Source organism: Notechis scutatus, chromosome 8 (genome assembly GCF_049901735.1).
Source record: "Notechis scutatus isolate UNSWTSFEM ecotype Mainland chromosome 8, rNotScu1.2, whole genome shotgun sequence".
Lineage (NCBI taxonomy): Eukaryota > Metazoa > Chordata > Lepidosauria > Squamata > Elapidae > Notechis > Notechis scutatus.
Window position 1 is genome coordinate 18848798 of NC_142016.1, and position 20185 is coordinate 18868982.

A 20185-nucleotide genomic window follows, 5' to 3' on the forward strand; every position below is an offset into this window, starting at 1 on the left:
GCGGCGGCGGCGGCGGCGGCGTAACCAAGGGAGGGAAAAAAAGCCACGCGGGCCTAAAGATCGAAGGGTTAGGGGGGGGAGGGATTTTTTTTTTTTTAAAAGTACCGGTAGGGAGGCCGGGCGAGCCGGGCTGGGCCCCCGCCAGTGGCTTCAACCCGCCCGCGTCTCGGAAATGGGGCGATCGGAACGTAAGCGGGGAAGGGGAAGGAGCAGCCGGTGCGGCGGGGGGACGGGTGGGGGGAATGGAAACACGACCATAGGCGGAGGAGGGATGCGTCACTCTGCAGTGGCTGCAGAGCCCGTCCCGAGGCACACACACACCCCCACCCCCGGCGTTGAATGCCAGCTCTGGTCCTGTTCAGTCACTGAATCAGAATAGAGAATGGAAGGGACCTTGGAGGTTGTCTAGTCCAGCCAAGAAGGAGACTCTAGGAAGAGTCTCCGTGGAAGGGACCACGGAGGTTGTCTAGTCCAGCTCAAGAAGGAGACTCTAGGGGACTTCAACTCCCACAATTCCCCAGCCAGCTTTGCTGGGAGTTGAAGTCCGCCAGGCTTAAAAGTTGCCAAGGTTGGAGACCCCTGGACTAGGCCAGTGGTCACCAACCAGTGGGCCGGGGACCACTGGTGGTCCGTGAGAAAATTTTGGTGGTCCGCAGAGAAATGTCACCCCCAAAGCAATTAATCCAGGCTGCACGGGAACACAAGGCTATGCTGCCCATATGGCCCGTTGGAACACAAGGTTTGCGTTGTTTGCATTGCGAACAACATGAGATAGTGAGGGGAGGGGGAAAGGGCAGAGGGGGGAACTTGCCCATGCACCTTGCCTGGCCACCAGGATGTTTTTTTCCGCTTCTTCTTCTGCTTTTGGCTGCATGCAAGGAAAGCAGCAAAAGTCTTCCTTTCTCTCCCCCAAACTCCACCAGAAATGAGTCTTTGGGACCCTGCAAGGCATCACAAAGACTCATTTCTGGCAGAGTTTGGGGGAGGGAAAGAAAGACTTCTACTGCTTCTGCTGCTTTCCTTGCATGAAGCCAAAAGTCTCTCTCTCTTTTTCTCCCACTGAGAACAGAACTGGAGACGGTATCCTGTGATCCCAAATAAAGAATGATAGATCGGTAGGAAAATGGGGTGGGGAATTTTCCTGCAGAGTTTTTGGGGGATTTTCCCAGGGTCTCTGGTCCGCGGGATTTAAAATTATGAGTTTGGTGATCCCTGAGGTCCAAAAGATTGGCGGCCCCTGGTCTAGACCATTTCAGGCCAATCCTCGGTTGGAACTGCCGATCAGCCCAGATAAACCACACACACACACACCTGTAAAATAGCAAGGTGGAAGTCCAGTTGACCCGAAGGAAAGGTTTTGTTTCCCCAAACTGCTGGTTGTGAAGAGTATGAAAAAAACATCCCGGAGAGTGTCCCCGGTTATTGCGGTGGTCCAGGAGACTGGAATGAATCCTGGTAGTTTCACTTGGGAGAGGGGGTGTTGGAAGTTAAAAACCACCCCCCTCCTAGGAAAATGAAATATCTTAGGATATACTAAAAAGACAGAATATTTCCCCTAAAAAGAAAAGTAGAAACTCAAAGAGGCAGAAACTCAGCCCCCACCCTCCCCACCTTTGCTAATGGACCATTACTCTGGCCTAGGCCAGTCTATTTTAGATAACAAAGATCTACTCCAGGTAAAGCTATAATAGGAATTACCCAAAGCTCTTTTGTTATATCATCATCCAGCAAGGCTCAACCAAGCCTGGGACTCAGGACACCCTACAGAGTTGCCCCTGCATGGCCCCATGGGAGTCTGACAACCAATCAGAATACAAGCTCAAATTCAAACCCCAACAGAGGGTATAAAACAATTGCACTCTCAGCATATTAGCCCTTCTTTCTCTCTTTCTTCACCCAAGGCGTGTGATCCTGTCCACCGTTAAACCATCTTTCCAAGCAGTCACCATGTTTCCAGTGTCTTTCTTCCCCACTTGGAACTGAACCCAGAAGGCTATTTCTTCCAACAGGGGGAGAGATTAAATTTCGGATCTGCTGTCTCTTTAACCCATTGCAGTTAATAGTTTAATTTTATTTTGGTATGAATGCTGGTCTTGGGGCTTGACCACAAATATTTGACTTGATCACATTTGCTGGACAATAATGTGCAAGGAGAACCAAGTATCATCATGGGATTATGTGTTTAGACAGCACAAATTCTAACAGCTATGCTTTTTTTAAAAAAGTCCTAAATGTCAAAAGTTTTTCAGTCTGTTGGTTAGGAACTCCTGCTTGTCTTTGCCTGCACAAGCCCCAAGATGCTAATCCTGAAAATCTTGATGATTTTGTGTGTGTGTGTGTGGTGACCAGTATATTGCCTATCTGTCTTCCAAGATTCTTACACTCCTTGTGAGCTCCATCCCTTTTGTATGTCCTTATGACATCATGGCACATGTGCAAAAGGGGTGGGACATGCATTTCAATCCTGTTTTTGTCCATCTCACACACAAACTGGAATGCAAAAACAGTTAAAACAAACTTCTGCTAAGTTTTGGGAAAGAACGGGATGAGAAAGAAACTCAAGATAACCCCAGCTTGACTTTCTTCGTTATAAGAAGGTAGAAGGGTTTTCAAGATACTGTCACAACTGCACACTGCAACAATAAAGTGAAATTCCAGTCATTCTTGTGGTGTCTGGTTCCCAAACTGGCCTACTTTAAAAGGCTGACTTCGGTCTTGCAAGGGGGAAAAAAGCAAGGCAGGCATATTTCGATGAAACATTTTTAAAAAATGCATCCCTCATCAAAAAGGACACACATGAGGACATGGCAAACTCCAATCCACGGTCTTTATTTCACTCCCTAATAAATAAGCCCCGGCATTTTTCTGGAACTGCAAACACACTGGATTATTAATACTGAACAGATCTACAAAACTGAAGGAAAGAGACTGCCCCTCCCTCCCTCCCTTCCCAACCCAAGTTTTAATGGGGGAAGGGTGAAAAAAAAGGGGAGAGGGCCTAAAACCTGGCTCTTCCAGGGGTTTGTTTTTTTTTGTGGGGGGGGAAGGGAACACAGAATTGACAGACAAACAACCCCCTCTCCAGGAGAGGGCAGAATTAATGCCCCCTCCCTGCCGTGCCGGCAGTATATTTGAAGGGCTTAGAGGCCGAGATTGGCAGTGAAAACTTTATAGAGACAATGCAGCTTCTTGGTGGGAAGGCAAAGGCCCAGCTGTTGTCCAGGAGACTGATGAGAGAAGTCTCTGGTGTGGCACATGTGGCAAGCTGCACAGGGTTTAAAGAAATAAAACCCAGATGGAACCACCATTCTTGACCGCACCCAGACACAACGTTCCCTAAAAAGCACCATTTGGAGAATTATGAACTAAATTGTCTTGGTTTGCATGGCACACCAAACCAAATGCCCGGTGAATGAGAACAAACATTAGCACTTTGCCCATCCTCTCAATAACTGTGTCTGTGTGTCTGTGTGTCTGTGTGTGTGTAGTTCATTAACACTGTTTTTCTTCCAAATTCAAAAAAAGTGTGCCATTTGAGGTTACGGAATACTTAAACCTGTAACACACCTTAGCTGCAAAATCCATTTTCAATCCGTCTCAAATGATGACTGTTTCTGGTTCAGATTGCACACCGTGAAGTCATGTTTTTTTTTTTCAATCTTAGCAATATTAAGATGTCTGGACTTCAGCCCCCAGAGTTCCCCCATGCTGATTGGGGGAATTGTGGGAGTTGAAGTCCAGATATCTTAATGCTGTCAAGGTTAGAAACCCTGCATTACGTTTATGACTGGCTATGCACAGGTGGGGAAAACAGGCGTGCTCTTTTCACCAGGCATTTGGGTTGAGTGTTGCGTAAATACAAGCCCAAGAGCAGAACTCAGCGCATACCTTTCATAAGTCAAATACTACACTGAAAAGAAGGGTTGGACTGGACTCCAGCGTATAGGTATGTATAGAGAACTGCTGGTGTAATGTATCTTTCAAAGCTCCAGGGATATTTCAAAGGTGAACCCCTTGTTCTTAAAGTTTTCTGGGTTAATAGATGCCATCAACAAGAAGATGCTGTAGTCCAGCCCCCTGCTTTTTTCTGTGTCTGAAAATGTGGGCCTGACATGCCTTTACCCTATCGGAGGCAATTGGTTGGGAAAATCCCTTTTAACAGGGGTGAGCAACTATGGCCCTTTTATGAATTATGGACTTCAACTCCCAGAATTCCTGAGCAAGCATGGCTTGCTCAGGAATTCTGGGAGTTGAAGTCCATAATTCATAAAAGGGCCATAGTTGCCCACCCCTGCCTTTTAACAACGTTGACAAATCAACCCACTGAATGGTAGGAAAAACAAGGTAGGGAAGCAGCAGCGAAGAGAGCTGAAGAAGGAATGACACACACACACCCTTTGGCGCCTCTGATTTGCTTTTGCCCCGCCGTCAGTTCATGATCGCTTGTGCGTTAGAGAGGCAGACTAAGAGAATGGCAGGACTGGGTTTTTTGCTGTCCTCCATTAGGGTGTCTTAGCTGCTGAGTGAAGTTTCAGGGCAAAAGAGAGATCCCAGCTCCAGAGGACACCCCCTTCCCCAAAACTGATCCCTTCCTCCCCAAACAATAGCTGGGGGAAAGAAAAATAAAAGGACCGGTGCCAGGATACAGGAAAATCAAGGATTCTCGGAAGGTCCTGGCTGCAATAAAAATAGCACTGGAGTGGGGAAAGGGATAAAGAGAAGTCCCTACAGGAACTATCCCAGGGAGAATGGTCCAAGAAAGATGTTCCCGGCAAAAACCAAGAGACCCATCGCTACCAGGGGCAACCCTTGAGGATAATGTCCAAGGTGATGGATCTGGCGAGGAGCCCGGTGCTGTCTCCTCCCGCAGGATGTCCACGCCACTGGTTCAACAGTTTCTGAGATAGATCTCAGGAGCCTTCTTTCTGGTAACTCAGCAACCTTCTCAAAAGAGAGAGAGAGAGGGGGGAAGGTACTGTGCCTTCACTCCGGTTCCAACGGGGGTTCTGCCACCATGATGCCTTGCTGCAACTTCTCCAGGGAGAGCTTCATCTGGTGGAAAGAGAAGAGTAAGTCATTCCCCAGAGAGGAAAGCCAGGCCCCAACCAACAAGAAGGAAGCTGGGGTTGTTGTGTTCACGTTGTGGGAAACGGAGCCGATTGTTTTTGCAGAACGGTAAGAAGACATGCTAGCCTGGGAAGAAAATATACGTCGTGTATGTTTCTAATCTCATGAGCTAGGCTGAAGCTTGAGAATTGTATGTAGCAAGGCCTCTGCTATGCTAAAAACCGGCCTTAACTAGAATTTCCTGATTGATAAGTTACTTTAGAGCAGTGGTGGCTAACCTTTTTGGGCTTGCGTGCCAACACCCAGAAGGCAATGCGCATGCTCACCACGCCCCCTGCGCATGCATGTGCATTCCCCCCTTTACCTGCACTGTGCCTCACACCTGATTTTTGGCTGGTTTGAGGCCTTTTTTGGCCTCCCAGAGGCTTGAAAAAAAAGCCTCTGCAGGCTTTGCAGACCAAATAGGGCTGTTTGTCACTTCCGGTATTACAGGAAATGATGAAATGGGCCTATTCGTCCTGCAAAGCCTGCAGAGGCTTTTTTCAAGCCTCTGGGGAAGCCGAAAAAAGCCTTAAACCAGCCGAAAATCAGCTGTGAGGCACGCACATGTGCAGTGAGGTAAGTTTGCCTGCGGCTCTGCGTGCCACCTGTGGCACGCGTGCCATAGGTTTGCCATCACGCCTCTAGAGCAAGAGTCTTCAAACTTGGCAAGGTTAAGACTTGGGACTTCAACTCCCAGAATTCCTGAGCTAACATGGCTGGAGGAGGAATTCTGGGAGTTGAAGTCTACAAGTCTTAAAGTTGCCAAGGTCCCTGGAGATCCCTGCTCTAGAGACAACCTCCAGGAACTAGGATCATAAAAAGTCCTAAAATAAAATAAAATAAAAATATAATAAAAGGGAGCAGGGGGTGATAGAATTAGAGCAGAGGGAGATGTAATTAGGGGGTGGAGATAATGTTATTCACTTCTGACGCTTCGGATAGGTTGTGACGGCATGAGTACTAAGCCAATGAGGAAAAGATGGGAGGTAAATTTGGAATGGCAATAGGGAATATAAGGCAAACATATTGATGATTTAGGGCAGGCGTGTCAAACTCCATTTCATTGAGGGTCGCATCAAGGTTGTGTTTTACCTCAGGGGGCCGGGGTGGGCCTGGCTGGGAGCGTAGCCAGCATGACGTCATTCGTGTCAAGGGCACCTGTGATGGCCCAAGCAATCTGCCAACGAAAATGGGCTCCTAGGCCCTGTTTTTAGCCGCGACGGCCTCCTGCAACCCTCTGCCAGCAAAAATGACACTTCAGGGGAGCCACACGCAGCCCCCCCAAGCTCCATTTTCACTGGCAGAGGACTGCAAGTAGCTGTTGTGGCCGAAAATGAGCCCTGGGACAGCCATGTATAGCCCTCCCAATCCCCATTTTCGCTGGCAGAGGCACCGCAGGCTTGTCCTTTGCTGTTTCCAGGGCAGCCCCTCAGGCCAGATCTAAGCACCCCGTGAGCTGGATGCAGCCCTTGGGCCTTGAGTTTGACACCCCTGACTTAGGGTATGTCCACTGTACCCGCGTGCGCATGGGGGGGGGGCACCCTCTTTGCAAAGCAGTAAATAAAATTACCGTTGTTTTCTCTTGGAAGTTTTTGGCTGGTGATTGTTTATTTCAAAACCAAACAACGGATCCCACAATGCAACACAGTAAACTCCACATTTCATTGGACAAGGCAGAACTGGTTGATTTCACAAAACACTGCTGAACCATCAACCAAAGATATTGGAATAGAATAAGAGTTGGAAGGGACCTTGGAGGTCTTCTAGTCCAACCCCCTACTTAGGTAGGAAACCCTACACCACTTCAGACAAATGGTTATCCAACATCTTCTTAAAAGCCTCCAGTGTTGGAGCAGTCACAACTTCTGAAGGTAAGCTGTTCCACTGATTAATTGTTCTCACTCAGGAAATTTTTCCTTAGTTCTAAGTTGTTTCTTCCTTGATTAGTTTCCAGCCTTTGCTTCTTGTCCTGCCCTCAGGTGCTTTAGAAAATAGCTTGACTCCCTCTTTCTTGTGGCAGCCCCTCAGATATTGGAAGACTGCTATCATGTCACCCCTAGTCCTTCTTTTCATTAGACTAGAGATACCCAGTTCCTGTAACCGTTCTTCATATGTTTTACCCTCCAGTCCCCTAATATTAAAGTACTGGTTGAACCCAACCTATGGGCAAAGATCCCATCAGCATTTCAGTGCATGTTTGTACATGTTTGTACTCCACACGTAAATGAGCCTTAAGCCGGACCTATGCAATATTGTGACTTCCAGAGGCGATAAGACAATTGTTTCAACACATTGAGAGAGAACTGGGGTATTAAAGGTTTGCTTAAATGGTCACCATAGCAGTTCATAGTCAAGTGTGAATGTTGGGTACCCAATTCCATATCCTAAGATTTTAGATTTTCTGTCTTTTTGTTAAGTATGGATGGGGAATCTGCGCTCCTCCCATCACTGGATTTGGTGCCTCCAAGAAACCCTCAGAAAGAAAACCCTTGCTTTGAAGTTTAAAAAGCTGGTTTCAAAATTTTTGGTATAGAGGTAAACACTCTGGTGCCTTCCTCCCCATCTGAACTTCAACATCCATCAGGCCTAACAATGATGAAGGAATGACGTCTGATATATCTTAATATCCTCTGTTTGGTCAACATCTGATGGAAATCTCTGGCTCTAAAAAGGGGCTTCTGGAAACCAAGGGTTGGAGCATCCTTTCTCACATTTTCTATGAGCTTAGCTGGACTGGAGGAACATTCAGACTGGAGAACAAACCTCATCCAGAAGTTCCACTGATGCCTTCAGGATCTGTTTCCACTTTTGCACCTCCACGCTATGGAACTGTTTCTGCAACTCCAAAATCTCTGCCCATTCCGAGGCCGTCTGTGGAAGCTTCCTGCCAAGCAAGAAGGAGACAGAAATCTCTTAACTGCAATGGATCAGCAGTGGTACCCGCTCCCTGAGTTCACTTCCTATGAATGATCACACCCATCACTAATGTAGAAGCCAGTTGGCCTTCCAGAACCTAATTCCCCTGATTCTAAGGCTGGGGGAGCAACCTTTTGCCAGAAGCTAAATTCTCTTCTCAGTAACCTTTTTAAAATAGTGATTTGTTTTATGGCTAAAAACATACCAGAGGGGGTGAGATTTTATAGCACTAGCACTTAGACTTATATACCGCTTCACAGTCTTTACAGCTCTCTCTAAGTGGTTTACATCGTCAGCCTATTGCCCCCAACAATCTGGGTCCTCATTCCATCCTCAGAAGGATGGAAGGCTGAGTCAACCTTGAGCTGGTGAGAATCAAACTGCTGGCAGTCGGCAGAATTAGCCTGAAATATTGCATTCTAACCACTGCACCACGACAGCTCTTGGGCTTTAGAGGTATGGAGGGAAGGTTATAATTCTATTTTAGAAGCAAGTTGGGTCTATCAGAAAATCAGCTTGCATCTACCTGGGGTTTCTGGAGCTTGCAAGACACATCCAATTCTTGGTTGGTCAATCTTGATGGATGGACTTCATCTGAAAACTTTTCTCAAGCATCCTTCCAAACGCGGCAGGATCCAAGTTTTAGGAATGCTTCCTCAAAAGACTCTGGTACCTGCTTCCGGTTTGTCGGCGCGAGCGGCAGGGATTTGCGAAGCTGCGCGATCCCTGCCGCGCTAGCCGTTTTTGGGGCTCCGACCCAGCCGGGGTGGAGCTAGGCTGCCTGCAGGGGCAGCTGAAGGTAGGGGATCCGGAGAAGGGTTTGGGGTGCTGCAGACCCCCTCCTGGCGGCAGAACCCCTTTTCCCAGGACGGTGCAGCGGCGGTCCGTAATGGCCGCCACAAAGAAGCTGGCAGCCGGGTAAGAATGCGCAGGAGGAAGTGGAGAAAGTGATTGAGAGGAGAAAGTTTTTCTTGGCTCCTAGGACTCTAAGACATATTTAATAAAATTCCTGAAAAGTATGACTTTCTGAATAATACCTGCCAGAAGAGGAAAAAGCGGCTGCTTGAAGGTGCTGAAAGGATAGCTTTCCTCTTTCCTACTGGAATAAATAACTGGATATTAAGAAACCTATTTTTTAGGTGGAAATTGGTTTTAAGCGATGAGTGGGAAGAGAGAGGATTAAAAAGAAAATATTTGTATGCTAAGATTTGTTGGAGCAGATGCCTTAAGGATTTGAAGACTAGAATATATTGTAACAAGACTTTAAACAGATTTGGACTTTCTTTCTCTTTGATTGATATCACCCCAGAAGGAGAAAGTGAGAACTCTGCCTTGGTTTGGACTGATTGATAACTTTGGGACTGTTTTATCTTTTTTATTTTCTTTTGAATATTCTGGTTGTTGTAAGAAGAAAGAAGGAGAAAAGAAAAGAAAAGATTTATAATGGCTCTTTCTGTTGAGGAACTAAGAAATGGTGTGGAAGAAGCTTTCCTTTTCTTAGAAATGGCGCTACTAATTATCAACAAAAATTACAACAGATGAAGACAGCAGAGGAACAAGAAAGAAAGGAAGGAGCCATCTTTAATGAATCTCAGAATTTGATCCAGAAAAAAAAGAAGAGAGAAAGAAAGAAAAGAAGAGAAAAGAAGAAAACTAAAGGATTTAAGGACTTAAGATCTAAAAAACATTTAAGAAAGAGAAAAATAAAGTGCAAAACCAATATGATGATTGTAAACAAAGGGGAAAAGAAATACGACAGAGAAGGGAAGCCGGTAAGGCAGAGGCTAGAAGAAGGGGGGTAGAAAGGTTTGTTGGGAAAAGAAAAGAAAGGGAAAAGGTGGAGAAAAGATACAACGTTTTGAAATTAAATGGAAAAAGGAATTTTTATGGATAATGGATAAAGTAAAAAGATTTTGCAAGGTACATAAGATGAGATGGTAGTATTGCAATGGTTTAAGAGTTGATAAGAGATTAAAATGTTAAAATGTTTAAAAATGATTGGTTTTAAAACTTAATAATAGGAGGGTTTAGAATATTGTTTTAATTAAAGAGTTTAATAAAATTATGGTATTGATATTATTATGAAATTTTTATTATAGTATTTCTTTTTAATATTTGGATTTATTCTCTAATTATGCACTTAATTGTGTTGGATGTATTAGTTAGATAGAATGTACCAAGCAAAATCTGATTGGGTATTAGATATTATTTTAAAGATTAATTTGATTAACTTAGGGGGAGATAGAAAGGCATCATACTCTGATTAATGATTTCAGGAGAAACTGATTTTCTTTTTTTTCATAAGGGATGAGACAAAGGGATGATAAAAATGGACAAAAGATACAAATATAATGATTTAAACTAAGATGATTAATTAAGGTAGAATTAAGAAGTGTGAAATATGTGGAGAAGTTAATATAGAAGGCTTAGAATGGTAAATAAAATAAGTAATGATATGTAAGATGAGCATGAATATAATTGAAGTCCATGAAGAGAGAGACACCTGGGTCCAAGTTACTTTCCAAAAGATATTTTTTATGTTTTGTGTGTTGTGTGTATATGTCTTTTTGGGGGAGAATTGGTAAAAACTTGTAGAAATATAGAATGAGAATAATGGTAACTAAGTCAGAAAGAAACAGATGAAATAATAATAATGATATTGAATAAGAGTAAAGAGAAGTAAAGAGAAATTGAATAAGAGGTTTTGGTATATTATATGGAAATGGTTTAAAACAGAATCATAATTTATCTGACTTGTTAAATTTACAAGGGAAAAAGGTTTAAACATGTAATGAATAATGATAATTTGTGTGTTTTAAAAATTAATAAAACTTGTTTTAAAAAAAAAAAAAAGACTCTGGTACCTATCTTACAACTCCACTATGTCAAACAAAAAACATTTCATTGGCTCAAGCGTTTTAAAAACTGTGGGAAGTTCACAGCACTTTATTGCCAATGATTTTCTCTCGGTTACTGTACTGTGGGATTTTTTCATTGGGTTTTATATTGTTTTATTGTATTCTATTTTATTCCACTCAGAGGACTACATTTATTAGAGAGCAATTGATTAATTCTATTGGCTATAGAAAGGCAAAGGATATCAGCTTCCTAAATCCTGTCGCATAGTATTTCAAATAATTTACTGACCCTCGGTATTCATCCACCTGCTTAACATACATTTATATCTCACTTTTCCTAAAGAAAAGTGGTATCCTTTCTTTGTTTTATCCTAGCTACTTTATAAGATAAATTCACTTAAAAGAATTGATTCTCTGTCCTCCTTAGGGAAAGACTAAAAGCCTGACATGTTTATTTGAATTATGTTATGCTTTTCCAGGCAATAGCCCAGAACATTCAATGTTAGACAGTATGTTTTCCAAAGTTGTGCTCAAAACAAATTTTAAGTCTTAAGTTAATCACTGTTTAGCACTGGAAAAACTTTACAGTTACAATAATTATTTTAAAATATGCTGCATAATTCATCATCGTTTCACACAGTGTCAAATCTTGGTTTACCACTGAAGATATAACTCAGCCAGGAATGTAAATAATTTTGGCTTCCTTTTGAGGGTTCCTGACCTGCTTTAAAATATTCTGATAATAGATATGTTTATCATTCCACTTGTATCCGTTTTGGTTTCTGTTATGTCTTTATTGATTTATACCCAGCCTTTCAACAATAAGATACAATTTTGTTATGACTACTTTTTTTTTTACATTTTAAGCATCAAGATTTTGCAAAGCAAAATGGTCAAACTGATTAGTGGCTTTGATTTAGAGTTCAAAAGCATCACAGGTATAAATATACCTGATTTAATTTTGTCTTAATTTAAAAACATTTTCATAGCAGAGCTATGCTCTTTCTCAACCTCTGCAACTTTAAGATATGTGGACTTCAACTCCTAGAATTCCCCAGCCAGCATAAATGCCAGTGATGGACTGATGGGATTATGTACCATCAAGTCAGCATCTACTCTAAGCAGTCACATAGACAGACCTTCTCTGGAATGATCTCTCCCGCCCTTCTCCTTCAGTTCTTCCAGAAGTACAGCCATTGCAATTGAATCCATCTACCTTACTGGTGGTCATCCTCTTCTCTCTCTCCTTCCAGCTTTTTCACCATTATTAACTTCTTAAGGGGCTTACGTCTTTACATAAGGTGTCCAAAGTACGAAAAATTGAATCTGGCTATTTGTATGTTGAGTGAGAAGGCTTGAACAGATTTGTTCTGTGATCTATCTATAGCTGATTTTCTTGGCTCTCCGTGATATTCTCAAGGAGTGTTGTCCAACAGCTAAGATCCAAAGCTGCTGCTTCAAAGTCCAACTTTCACTTCTATTAAGGTGTCCCAAGGAAACCCACTGCTTGCATAGTCTGATGTCTGTCCATATTGGCTCATCCAGACATCAGAATACCTTTTTCAATGCCTTTCGTTGCTATTCTTCCAGGGGCTAATTATTTCTTGACATAAATGCTAAATTATATTAAACCAGCAATAAGCTACCTTGAGAAGATTGTTCTCCCTTTCCCTCAATTCAAACTGCATCTTGCCAAGATTTTTGAGAAAATTCAGGGCCCCAAATCCATGAGCTGTGATGGTGCAGTGGTGTGAATGCAATATTGCAAGCTGACTCTGCCTTCCACTGTCAGGAGTTCGATTCTCAGGTTGACTCAAACTTCTGTCCTTCCGAGGTCAGTAAGATGAAGACCCAAATTGTTGGGGACGACATACTGACTCTGTAAACCTCTTACAGAGCGCTGTAAACCACTATGAAGTGGTACCTAAGTCTAAGTGCTATTGCTACATTAGGTAAGGTAAAGGTTCCCCTCGCACACACGTGCTAGTCGTTTCCGGCTCTAGGGGGCGGTGCTCATCTCCATTACAAAGCCGAAGAGCCAGCACTGTCCGAAGATGTCTCTGTGGTCATGTGGCCGGCAGGACTAAACGCTGAAGGTGCACGGAATGCTGTTACCCTCCCGCCAAAGTGGTCCTTATTTTTCTACTTGCATTTTTACATGCTTTCGAACTGCCAGGTTGGCAGAAGCTGGGACATGAAACGGGAACTCACTCCATTATGCGGCGCTAGGTATTCAAACTAAACTGCCGACCTTTCTGATCGACAAGCTCAACGTCTTAGCCACTAAGCCACCGTATCCCTATATTGCTACATTAGCTTGCATTAAATTCTCAAAATCTCTAAGAGTAGGAAAGTCAGTCTCCTCTTTTCTCTTTCCCAGAGAGTCTTTCTCACCCACTGGAGAGCGCATACGTCTGCCATGACTCCACGGTTCGGGCTGTGTGCTCCAGAGACCACAGCCGGTAGAACAGCATCATGTTGAGGATAACCAGAACTAAAAGACTAGAGAAACACAAACACGTTGGTAACATAAAGGACCCATTTAGACCAAGGTGACACTCAATTCCAGCTAGAATGTGGTAGGGTTCCTCCATATGTCACAGGAAGCACATCCCCTATATAATACACACACACACACACACACACACAGAAAGACAGAAAGGGGATGTGCTTGTGAAATATGGAGGAATTTTTACTCATTTTACCACACACACACATACACACAAAGCATTATTCCCACCTTGGGGGATTTGGTAAAGAGTCAGAATGAGAATGTATACTCACTGGGAATCATCTCCTTTTAATGACCCCATAATCCCTTACGGGATGGAGTCAGGGCAACTGAATGGAGCTGAGTGTTTGCTGGATGGATGCCCTTCCTGTCGCCAATGCGGATTTTTATTCAGCAGATAAATTCTCACTGTGCCCAGAGAGAAATGTCTGCCTTTACCTAGGATTGAACTCACAGCCTCCTGATTGTGAGGCGAGAGCTCCACCTCTAGGCCACTAATGGATATTCAGTGGGAATAATCCCTTCAAGATCATGATTAAAAGGATGCCATGTAACAAAAACACCTAGGGATTAAAATAGCCTGATATCCCTATTATGGTTTCCTAAGAATAACGACATAATAAAATAGCATCCCTAAAGTCTGCCCTTCACGGTTTGCCTTAATCCTGCAGCGATCTATTTGGTTTGGCTTCAAATGTGGTTAAACGAGCCTTTATACCACTGAATAACCGCCTGGCTTAATGCAATGTGTGAACGGAGTCTTTCAATCACCGTAAATGGTCATAGAGGAAACACATCGATGCATCTGGATCGACAAGAGGAAGGAGAGAAGCCACATCATGCATGCCATGCTGTCATTGTGCAGCGGATATGAATTTCATAATTTGCGCAACCTCATCGGGGCCGGTATCAGACATCTATGCATCGATAGTGCTCCTGGTGCAGAAGATAATCTCAGCTTGAGCTAATGAAGGGGTTTGGAGCAGGCAGAGTTAACTCCCAGAGATAGTCTTACTATTTTTGCATAGGCAATCACATTAACCTTGGACACAAAATCCATCTTCCTTTCAGTGGCTGGCCCTCTAAGCTTTAAAAATGTATAGGCTGAAATATCAGAAGCCCAAGGAATGAAGATAGGCAGGGAGAAAGTTAGCCCCCACCACCCCGCCCATCAGTGGCAGGACAGAACAGGGATGCTTATGCTGTAAGAGCAATTGGTCAGTTTAATGAGGTGAACAAGGAGGAAACTGTAGTTGGAAGGCGGATTCTAGCTAAGGATTTGGGCCGCCTGTTGTTTCCTCGTTTCCTGTTTTAATCTGGTTGGGGATCCCAGTTTAGAATTGGGGCAAGGGATAAGAGACGTGGCAAGCAGAGTGCAATGGGGGTGAGGGGTGAGTGGAAGACATCATGGAAGTGACTGCCAGAGACAAGGAGAGGATTGAAATGGCAGGAGTCATGAAGGCCAATCAGGAAACCAGAACTAAGCCAGGATGAAGAAGCCGCTTGGGCCTTGGGATCGTAAGAAAGGAAGAAGGAAGGAAGGCGGGTTGGAAGCTGCAGGTTTTCAAAGCAGGAAGGCATGGCAGGATGGGGGGGGTCAAGGGAGGGGACAGGGATGTCCAAGGCAACAGCAACATGGCCAGTGCTGCAGGGCTGTTGGCATACAATACCTCACACAGATCCTATGCGGAGGCAAGAACAAAAAAAGAAGAGAGAGAGAAGAGAGAGGAAGAACAGGAGGAAGGGGAGAGAGAGAGAAAGAGAGAGAGAGAGAGAGAGAGAAGAAAGAAAGAAAGAAAGAAAGAAAGAAAGAAAGAAAGAAAGAAAGAAAGAAAGAAAGAAAGAAAGAAAGAAAGAAAGAAGAGGAAGGAAGGAAGGAAGGAAGGAAGGAAGGAAGGAAGGAAGGAAGGAAGGAAGGAGAGAGAGAAGAAGGACGAGAAAGAAAGAAAGAAAGAAAGAAAGAAAGAAAGAAAGAAAGAAAGAAAGAAAGAAAGAAAGAAAGAAAGAAAGAGGAAGGAAGGAAGGAAGGAAGGAAGGAAGGAAGGAAGGAAGGAAGGAAGGAAGAAAGAAAGAAAGAAAGAAAGAATTGAAGCTTTGTTCCTGCATTCTCTCATCAATAAAAGAAAGACAAGGGAAAAAATTATCCAGCATAGATGCTGCCACACCAAACTTTCCTAAACTCGATTGTACTTTTCAAACAAATAAGGTTGCTAATTTAGTAGGAAATTAAGTTAGTTAACCTAGAAACCTTTAATTCAATTACGTTTTATGGCATTTTAACTGTTGGGAACTGCTCAGAGTCATGAATTTGCATTTTTTTTTGAGGGGGGAGACAGATAAATTGAAATAATAAATAAACCAATCCACTTGGAGAAAAGAAGCAGGGTGAGGGATCTTAGGAAGACAGTGGTACACCTTAAATCACAAGCCAGCATACCTTTTAAGGTATTAGTAACTAAGGAAAGTAAACATGAGATTGCAAAGCGAAAGTACCCAAAGCTTTCCAACCAATCTTGACAGTTCTGGGACCCTGACATTTTTTTCCTTTTACTACAGCCCACCAAGCAATGGGACAACAAGGTCATCTCGGTTTGGGGAGCAGAGAGGAGAGCCTTGTTCTTAATGGTCATGCATGTTACTTTCAGCCAGCCTTGCTGCCTTGGAGGCCACCCTACCAGTGGTGGTACGCTACCGGTTGGGCCCAGTTGTAAAAATGACTATGGTTCCCAAACAGGTAGTAAAAAAACCCTCCAATCAACTGAGAGGATAAAAGACCGAAAAAGCACATGGGAGGGTGGGAGGGTTGCTCCTAGCTTTTCGTTTCTTCATCCTCCCAGCTGATTGGCTTGTTAGGTGCGTGCGCGTTGGGGGGGGGAGTGCGCGCGCACACACATGATCGCCCATCGAACTGGTAGTGACTAAGCTAGGATCCCACTACTGCACTCTACCCATTAAGCGGAATTCCAGGCTCCACTAAACTCCCCATTCCGATGGCATCATGGGTATTCCTGGATAAATCCAGCCCTGTTCCTGGCTTCAATGGACTGGACTCTTTCTTGGCTTCCTAGAGAGTAGGCTGTAACCCTGTGTAAGGTGTGACCTTGTGTAGACTCTGGAGAGTATACTTCTACGTTTGCAAATGGAAAACTCACAGAGAACATTGGAAAAGCCTGGCTGGGGACGTTGGAAGTTGTAGTCTACCTCTACAAAGCACCAGGTCTGAAAAGGCTGGTCTAGAACCTTGAGGTCTTCTAGATGTGTGGCGTTCAGTTCCCCAACCAGTTCAACCACCACTGAGAATTTTGGGAAGGGGAACAATCTCCAATTACAGCCCAACCTCCCCCAAAAGCAGCCGCCTTACACCAGGCTGATGACGAGGATCACGGTGGAGACGGTTTGTCCCTGTCCTGGCTCCAACAGTTGTTCTGAAAGATGTGAGGTCAGGCTGCCTAAAGGACAGAAAGCCAACAGATCAGGACAGAGAACAAAAGGAACTTGAGGTGCTCCAGGCATTATTGAACTGCAGAAGGAGTAGTGCAGTAATGTCTGGGGAATCATAGATTAGCAATAGCACTTAGACTTATATACTGCTTTATAGTGTGTTACAGCCCTCTCTAAGAGATTTCCAGAGTCAGCCTCTATTGCCCTCAACAATCTGGGCCCTCATTTTACCCACCTCGGAAGGATGGAAGGCTGAGTCAACCTTGAGCCTGGTGAGATTCGAGCTGCCAAATTGCAATTAGCCGGCAGTCAGCAGAAATAGCCTGCAGTACCACACTCTAACCACTGCGCCACCACAGCTCGATTTCTTATACATCCGCAAAGAGGAAAGAAGTAGACTGTTCCCAACAAGAAGGCATACCTGAAGGACGAACAGCACGCGACGCCCCTTCGCTATCTGGTAGCGTGGGCATGGGGGCTTCAACATGAGGAGCTCTCCAGCTCAGAGTCCGTTTCCTGCGACGCAATCCGGACAAGAGACCCCGGGGTTCTTTGCCATGGCAGCTGTCCTCTAGCAGAGCCTTTTCTGCTTGCACCAGCGCCAGCTCTGAAACAGCGTTTAAGACCACAGAGATGAAGGGGTTACAAGGCTGAATTCGTACCCTAAAATGATGATCCTGATACCATCAGCCTCTCTCCTTTTCCAAAACGTCTACTCTTTTTGTCTCATTCTGCACATGGCTGCTACAGGTGGATATCTCAGACAACTTCAGAACTACCTGTTCTCTAATGACCTCTACTGGAAGAAGTTGATGAAATTTCGAGAAGGCTCAACATTTTGGGCCTGGAGAATCTGGAACTGCGCCATCTGCGGTGCGATCTAAGCATAGTTCACAAAATTGGCTGCTATAACATCTTGCCTGTCAACGACTTCTTCAGCCTCAATCACAATACTCCACGGGCAAACAACCAATACAAACTCAAGGTAAATCGCTCCAAACTCAGTTGCAGAAAATATGACTGCAGCAACAGAGTGGCCAATGCCTGGAATGCTCTACCCGACTCTGTGGTTACAGCCTCAAAATCCTCACAGCTCCAACCTCAAACTGTCTACCGTAGGCCTCACCCCATTCTTAAGAGGTCCTTAAAGGGGGCGTGCATAAGCGCACCAGCGGGCCCTACCGTCCCTGTCTTACTGTCCCCGTTTACCTGTATTTACTCCCTTTGTTTGTTTGTTTTTTCATATTATGCTTGTTATCTTGTACATTTTTGACAAATAAATAAAATAAATAAAATAAAACTTCATGAATGGGAAGATAAAAGGGAACCCACCCCCAGACTGTGTTATAATTGTTCCAAAGCACAGGTTCTGCACTGAATCACTCCTTGATTCACTCACCCAAGTGCTGGAAGAATTCTTCGACACCACTCCATGCATTTTTCTCAATCAAAGTCTTCACGAGGGACCATGGCTGCTTCCGATACCGGATTTCAGAGGAGACTCTGTAATGGAGAACGACTGTTATGGGTGGGCCAAAGAACCTTCCCGTTTCCCCCAGGGAATGCTGGGAAACTTGAAGAAGAACGAACCCCTTTGGCAAAGAATGGACTACTCCGTTTGGCTTGCAACCCGAAGGATCTCTGGCGTTATTTAATCTTCCCTATATCTATCTCATCTTCTGCAGTTACAAGATCAAGTGTTCCCCCCAAGGAGATGGGGAGAGCCTCAGTAACCTTTGTGTTTTCAAAACCGGGAAGGTGGGGATATCGGTCATTCTTTGTTGCTGAATGCTGTAGGTAAGATGACCTGAAGGTGCCCACAGTCATACATTTAGATTGCAGCCTCTATCTCAATATGAACTCTGCTGCAAACTGCGAACTGGCTGGCTTAATACGTTTTGTGTTGCTTCTTCCCCGTTCTGATTGAATAACAGAATAATAGAGTCGAAAGGGATCTTAGAAGTCTTCTAGTCCAGCCCCTGCTCAGGCAGGAAACCTTATCCAGTAGTCCAGTTCTGTGGGCGTGGCTTCGTGGGCATGGCACGGGAAAGAGAATGCAAAATCTCCATCCCCACCCCACTCCAGGCGAAGGAGACATTAAAATCCCCATTCTCTTCCCACACCACTAACCTGCTTTCCAGCTCCATTCTCCTGGGCAGGGCAACCAAAGAAGACCCAGCCAATCAGCTGGGACTCAATGGGAGGTAGAGAAGAGATGGGGGTGGGGCCAGTCAGAGGTGATATTTGCCGGTTCTCTGAACTACTCAAAATTTCTGCTACCGGTTCTCCAGAACTGTTCAGAACCTGCTGAATACCACCTCTGCTTATATCATATCAAATAAATGGTTGCTCAATCTCTTCTTTAAATTCTCCAGTGTTGGAGCATCCACAACTTCTGGAGGCAAGTTGTTCCGTTAGTTTATTGTGCTCACTGTCAGAAAATTTCTCTTTAATTCTAGCTTGGTTCTCTTCTTAATTAGTTTCCATCCATTGCTTCTTGTCCTTGGAGAATAGCAACAGCACTTAGACTTATATAGAGCTTTGTAGTGCTTTACAGCCCTCTCTAAGCAGTTTATAGAGCCAGCTTATTCCCCCAACAATCTGGGTCCTCATTTTACTGACCTCAGAAGGATGGAAGGCTGAGTCAACCTTCTCCTGCTCAGAATCGAACTCTTGCAGTGAGCAATGAGTTAGCCTGCAGTACTGCATTCTAACCACTATGCCACCACGGCTCTGTCTTCTTTGTGGCAGCCCCTTAGATACTGGGACACTGTTATCATGTCACCCAACAGTCCTTCTTTTCATGTAGCATTGATGGATGGAGCATTGCACCCAATCAAGGCTTTTTGGAGAATCTGAACCTTTGTACATCTTTGACTGATTCGTGCCGTGTCCTTCTACTGATTTAGTTTAGACTACACGGCATCGAGAGGGCTCTGTAATGTTTTTGCTCCCCTTTTAAAGCAACTGAACTATGCGTCAAGAGAAAAGGGATTTGCAATCTGAGGTCCTCTTTGGCCTGGGATGGTTTTGACACATTAATCAGATTTAAAACAAAAGCAAGCAACCCAAATGCAACCAGGAGCCTCTTCTGGAGATAGGCAAATTAATTGATTGATTCACTGATTCATTGAACGGAAGAAAGAATGAACTCTTAAACGAAGAGGAATGAGCCCATGAGCCGTATTTTACGTAATGAAGCCATGACATGACTCGCTCATTTGTTGTCAGGTGTGTCTTTCACTCTATAACGCGATACATGCAGGCCTGGGATTCAGCCGGTTCTGGCCGGTTCGGGCGAACCGGAGGTTAAATTTACATCTGGTTCGCTGAACCGGTAGTTGGCCCT

At 44.4% G+C, this 20185-nt stretch overlaps 1 protein-coding gene across 4 annotated transcripts in view; it reads right to left on the reverse strand.

The window, feature by feature from the left end:
- Positions 1-2808: 2808 nt before the first annotated feature.
- GRAMD1A (GRAM domain containing 1A) overlaps positions 2809-20185 on the reverse strand; it is a 44483-nt gene continuing 27106 nt past the window's right edge. For all 4 annotated transcript variants that reach the window (XM_087970916.1, XM_087970914.1, XM_087970917.1 and 1 more), the window contains exons 12-18: positions 18236-18339; positions 17258-17443; positions 16757-16844; positions 13278-13385; positions 7873-7993; positions 4296-5052; positions 2809-4152 (exon numbers count right to left, since the gene is read on the reverse strand). In XM_087970916.1, the coding sequence (XP_087827042.1) occupies positions 4984-5052; positions 7873-7993; positions 13278-13385; positions 16757-16844; positions 17258-17443; positions 18236-18339 (676 nt within the window). In that variant the 3' untranslated portion in view covers positions 2809-4152; positions 4296-4983. The remainder of the gene's footprint in view (positions 4153-4295; positions 5053-7872; positions 7994-13277; positions 13386-16756; positions 16845-17257; positions 17444-18235; positions 18340-20185) is intronic.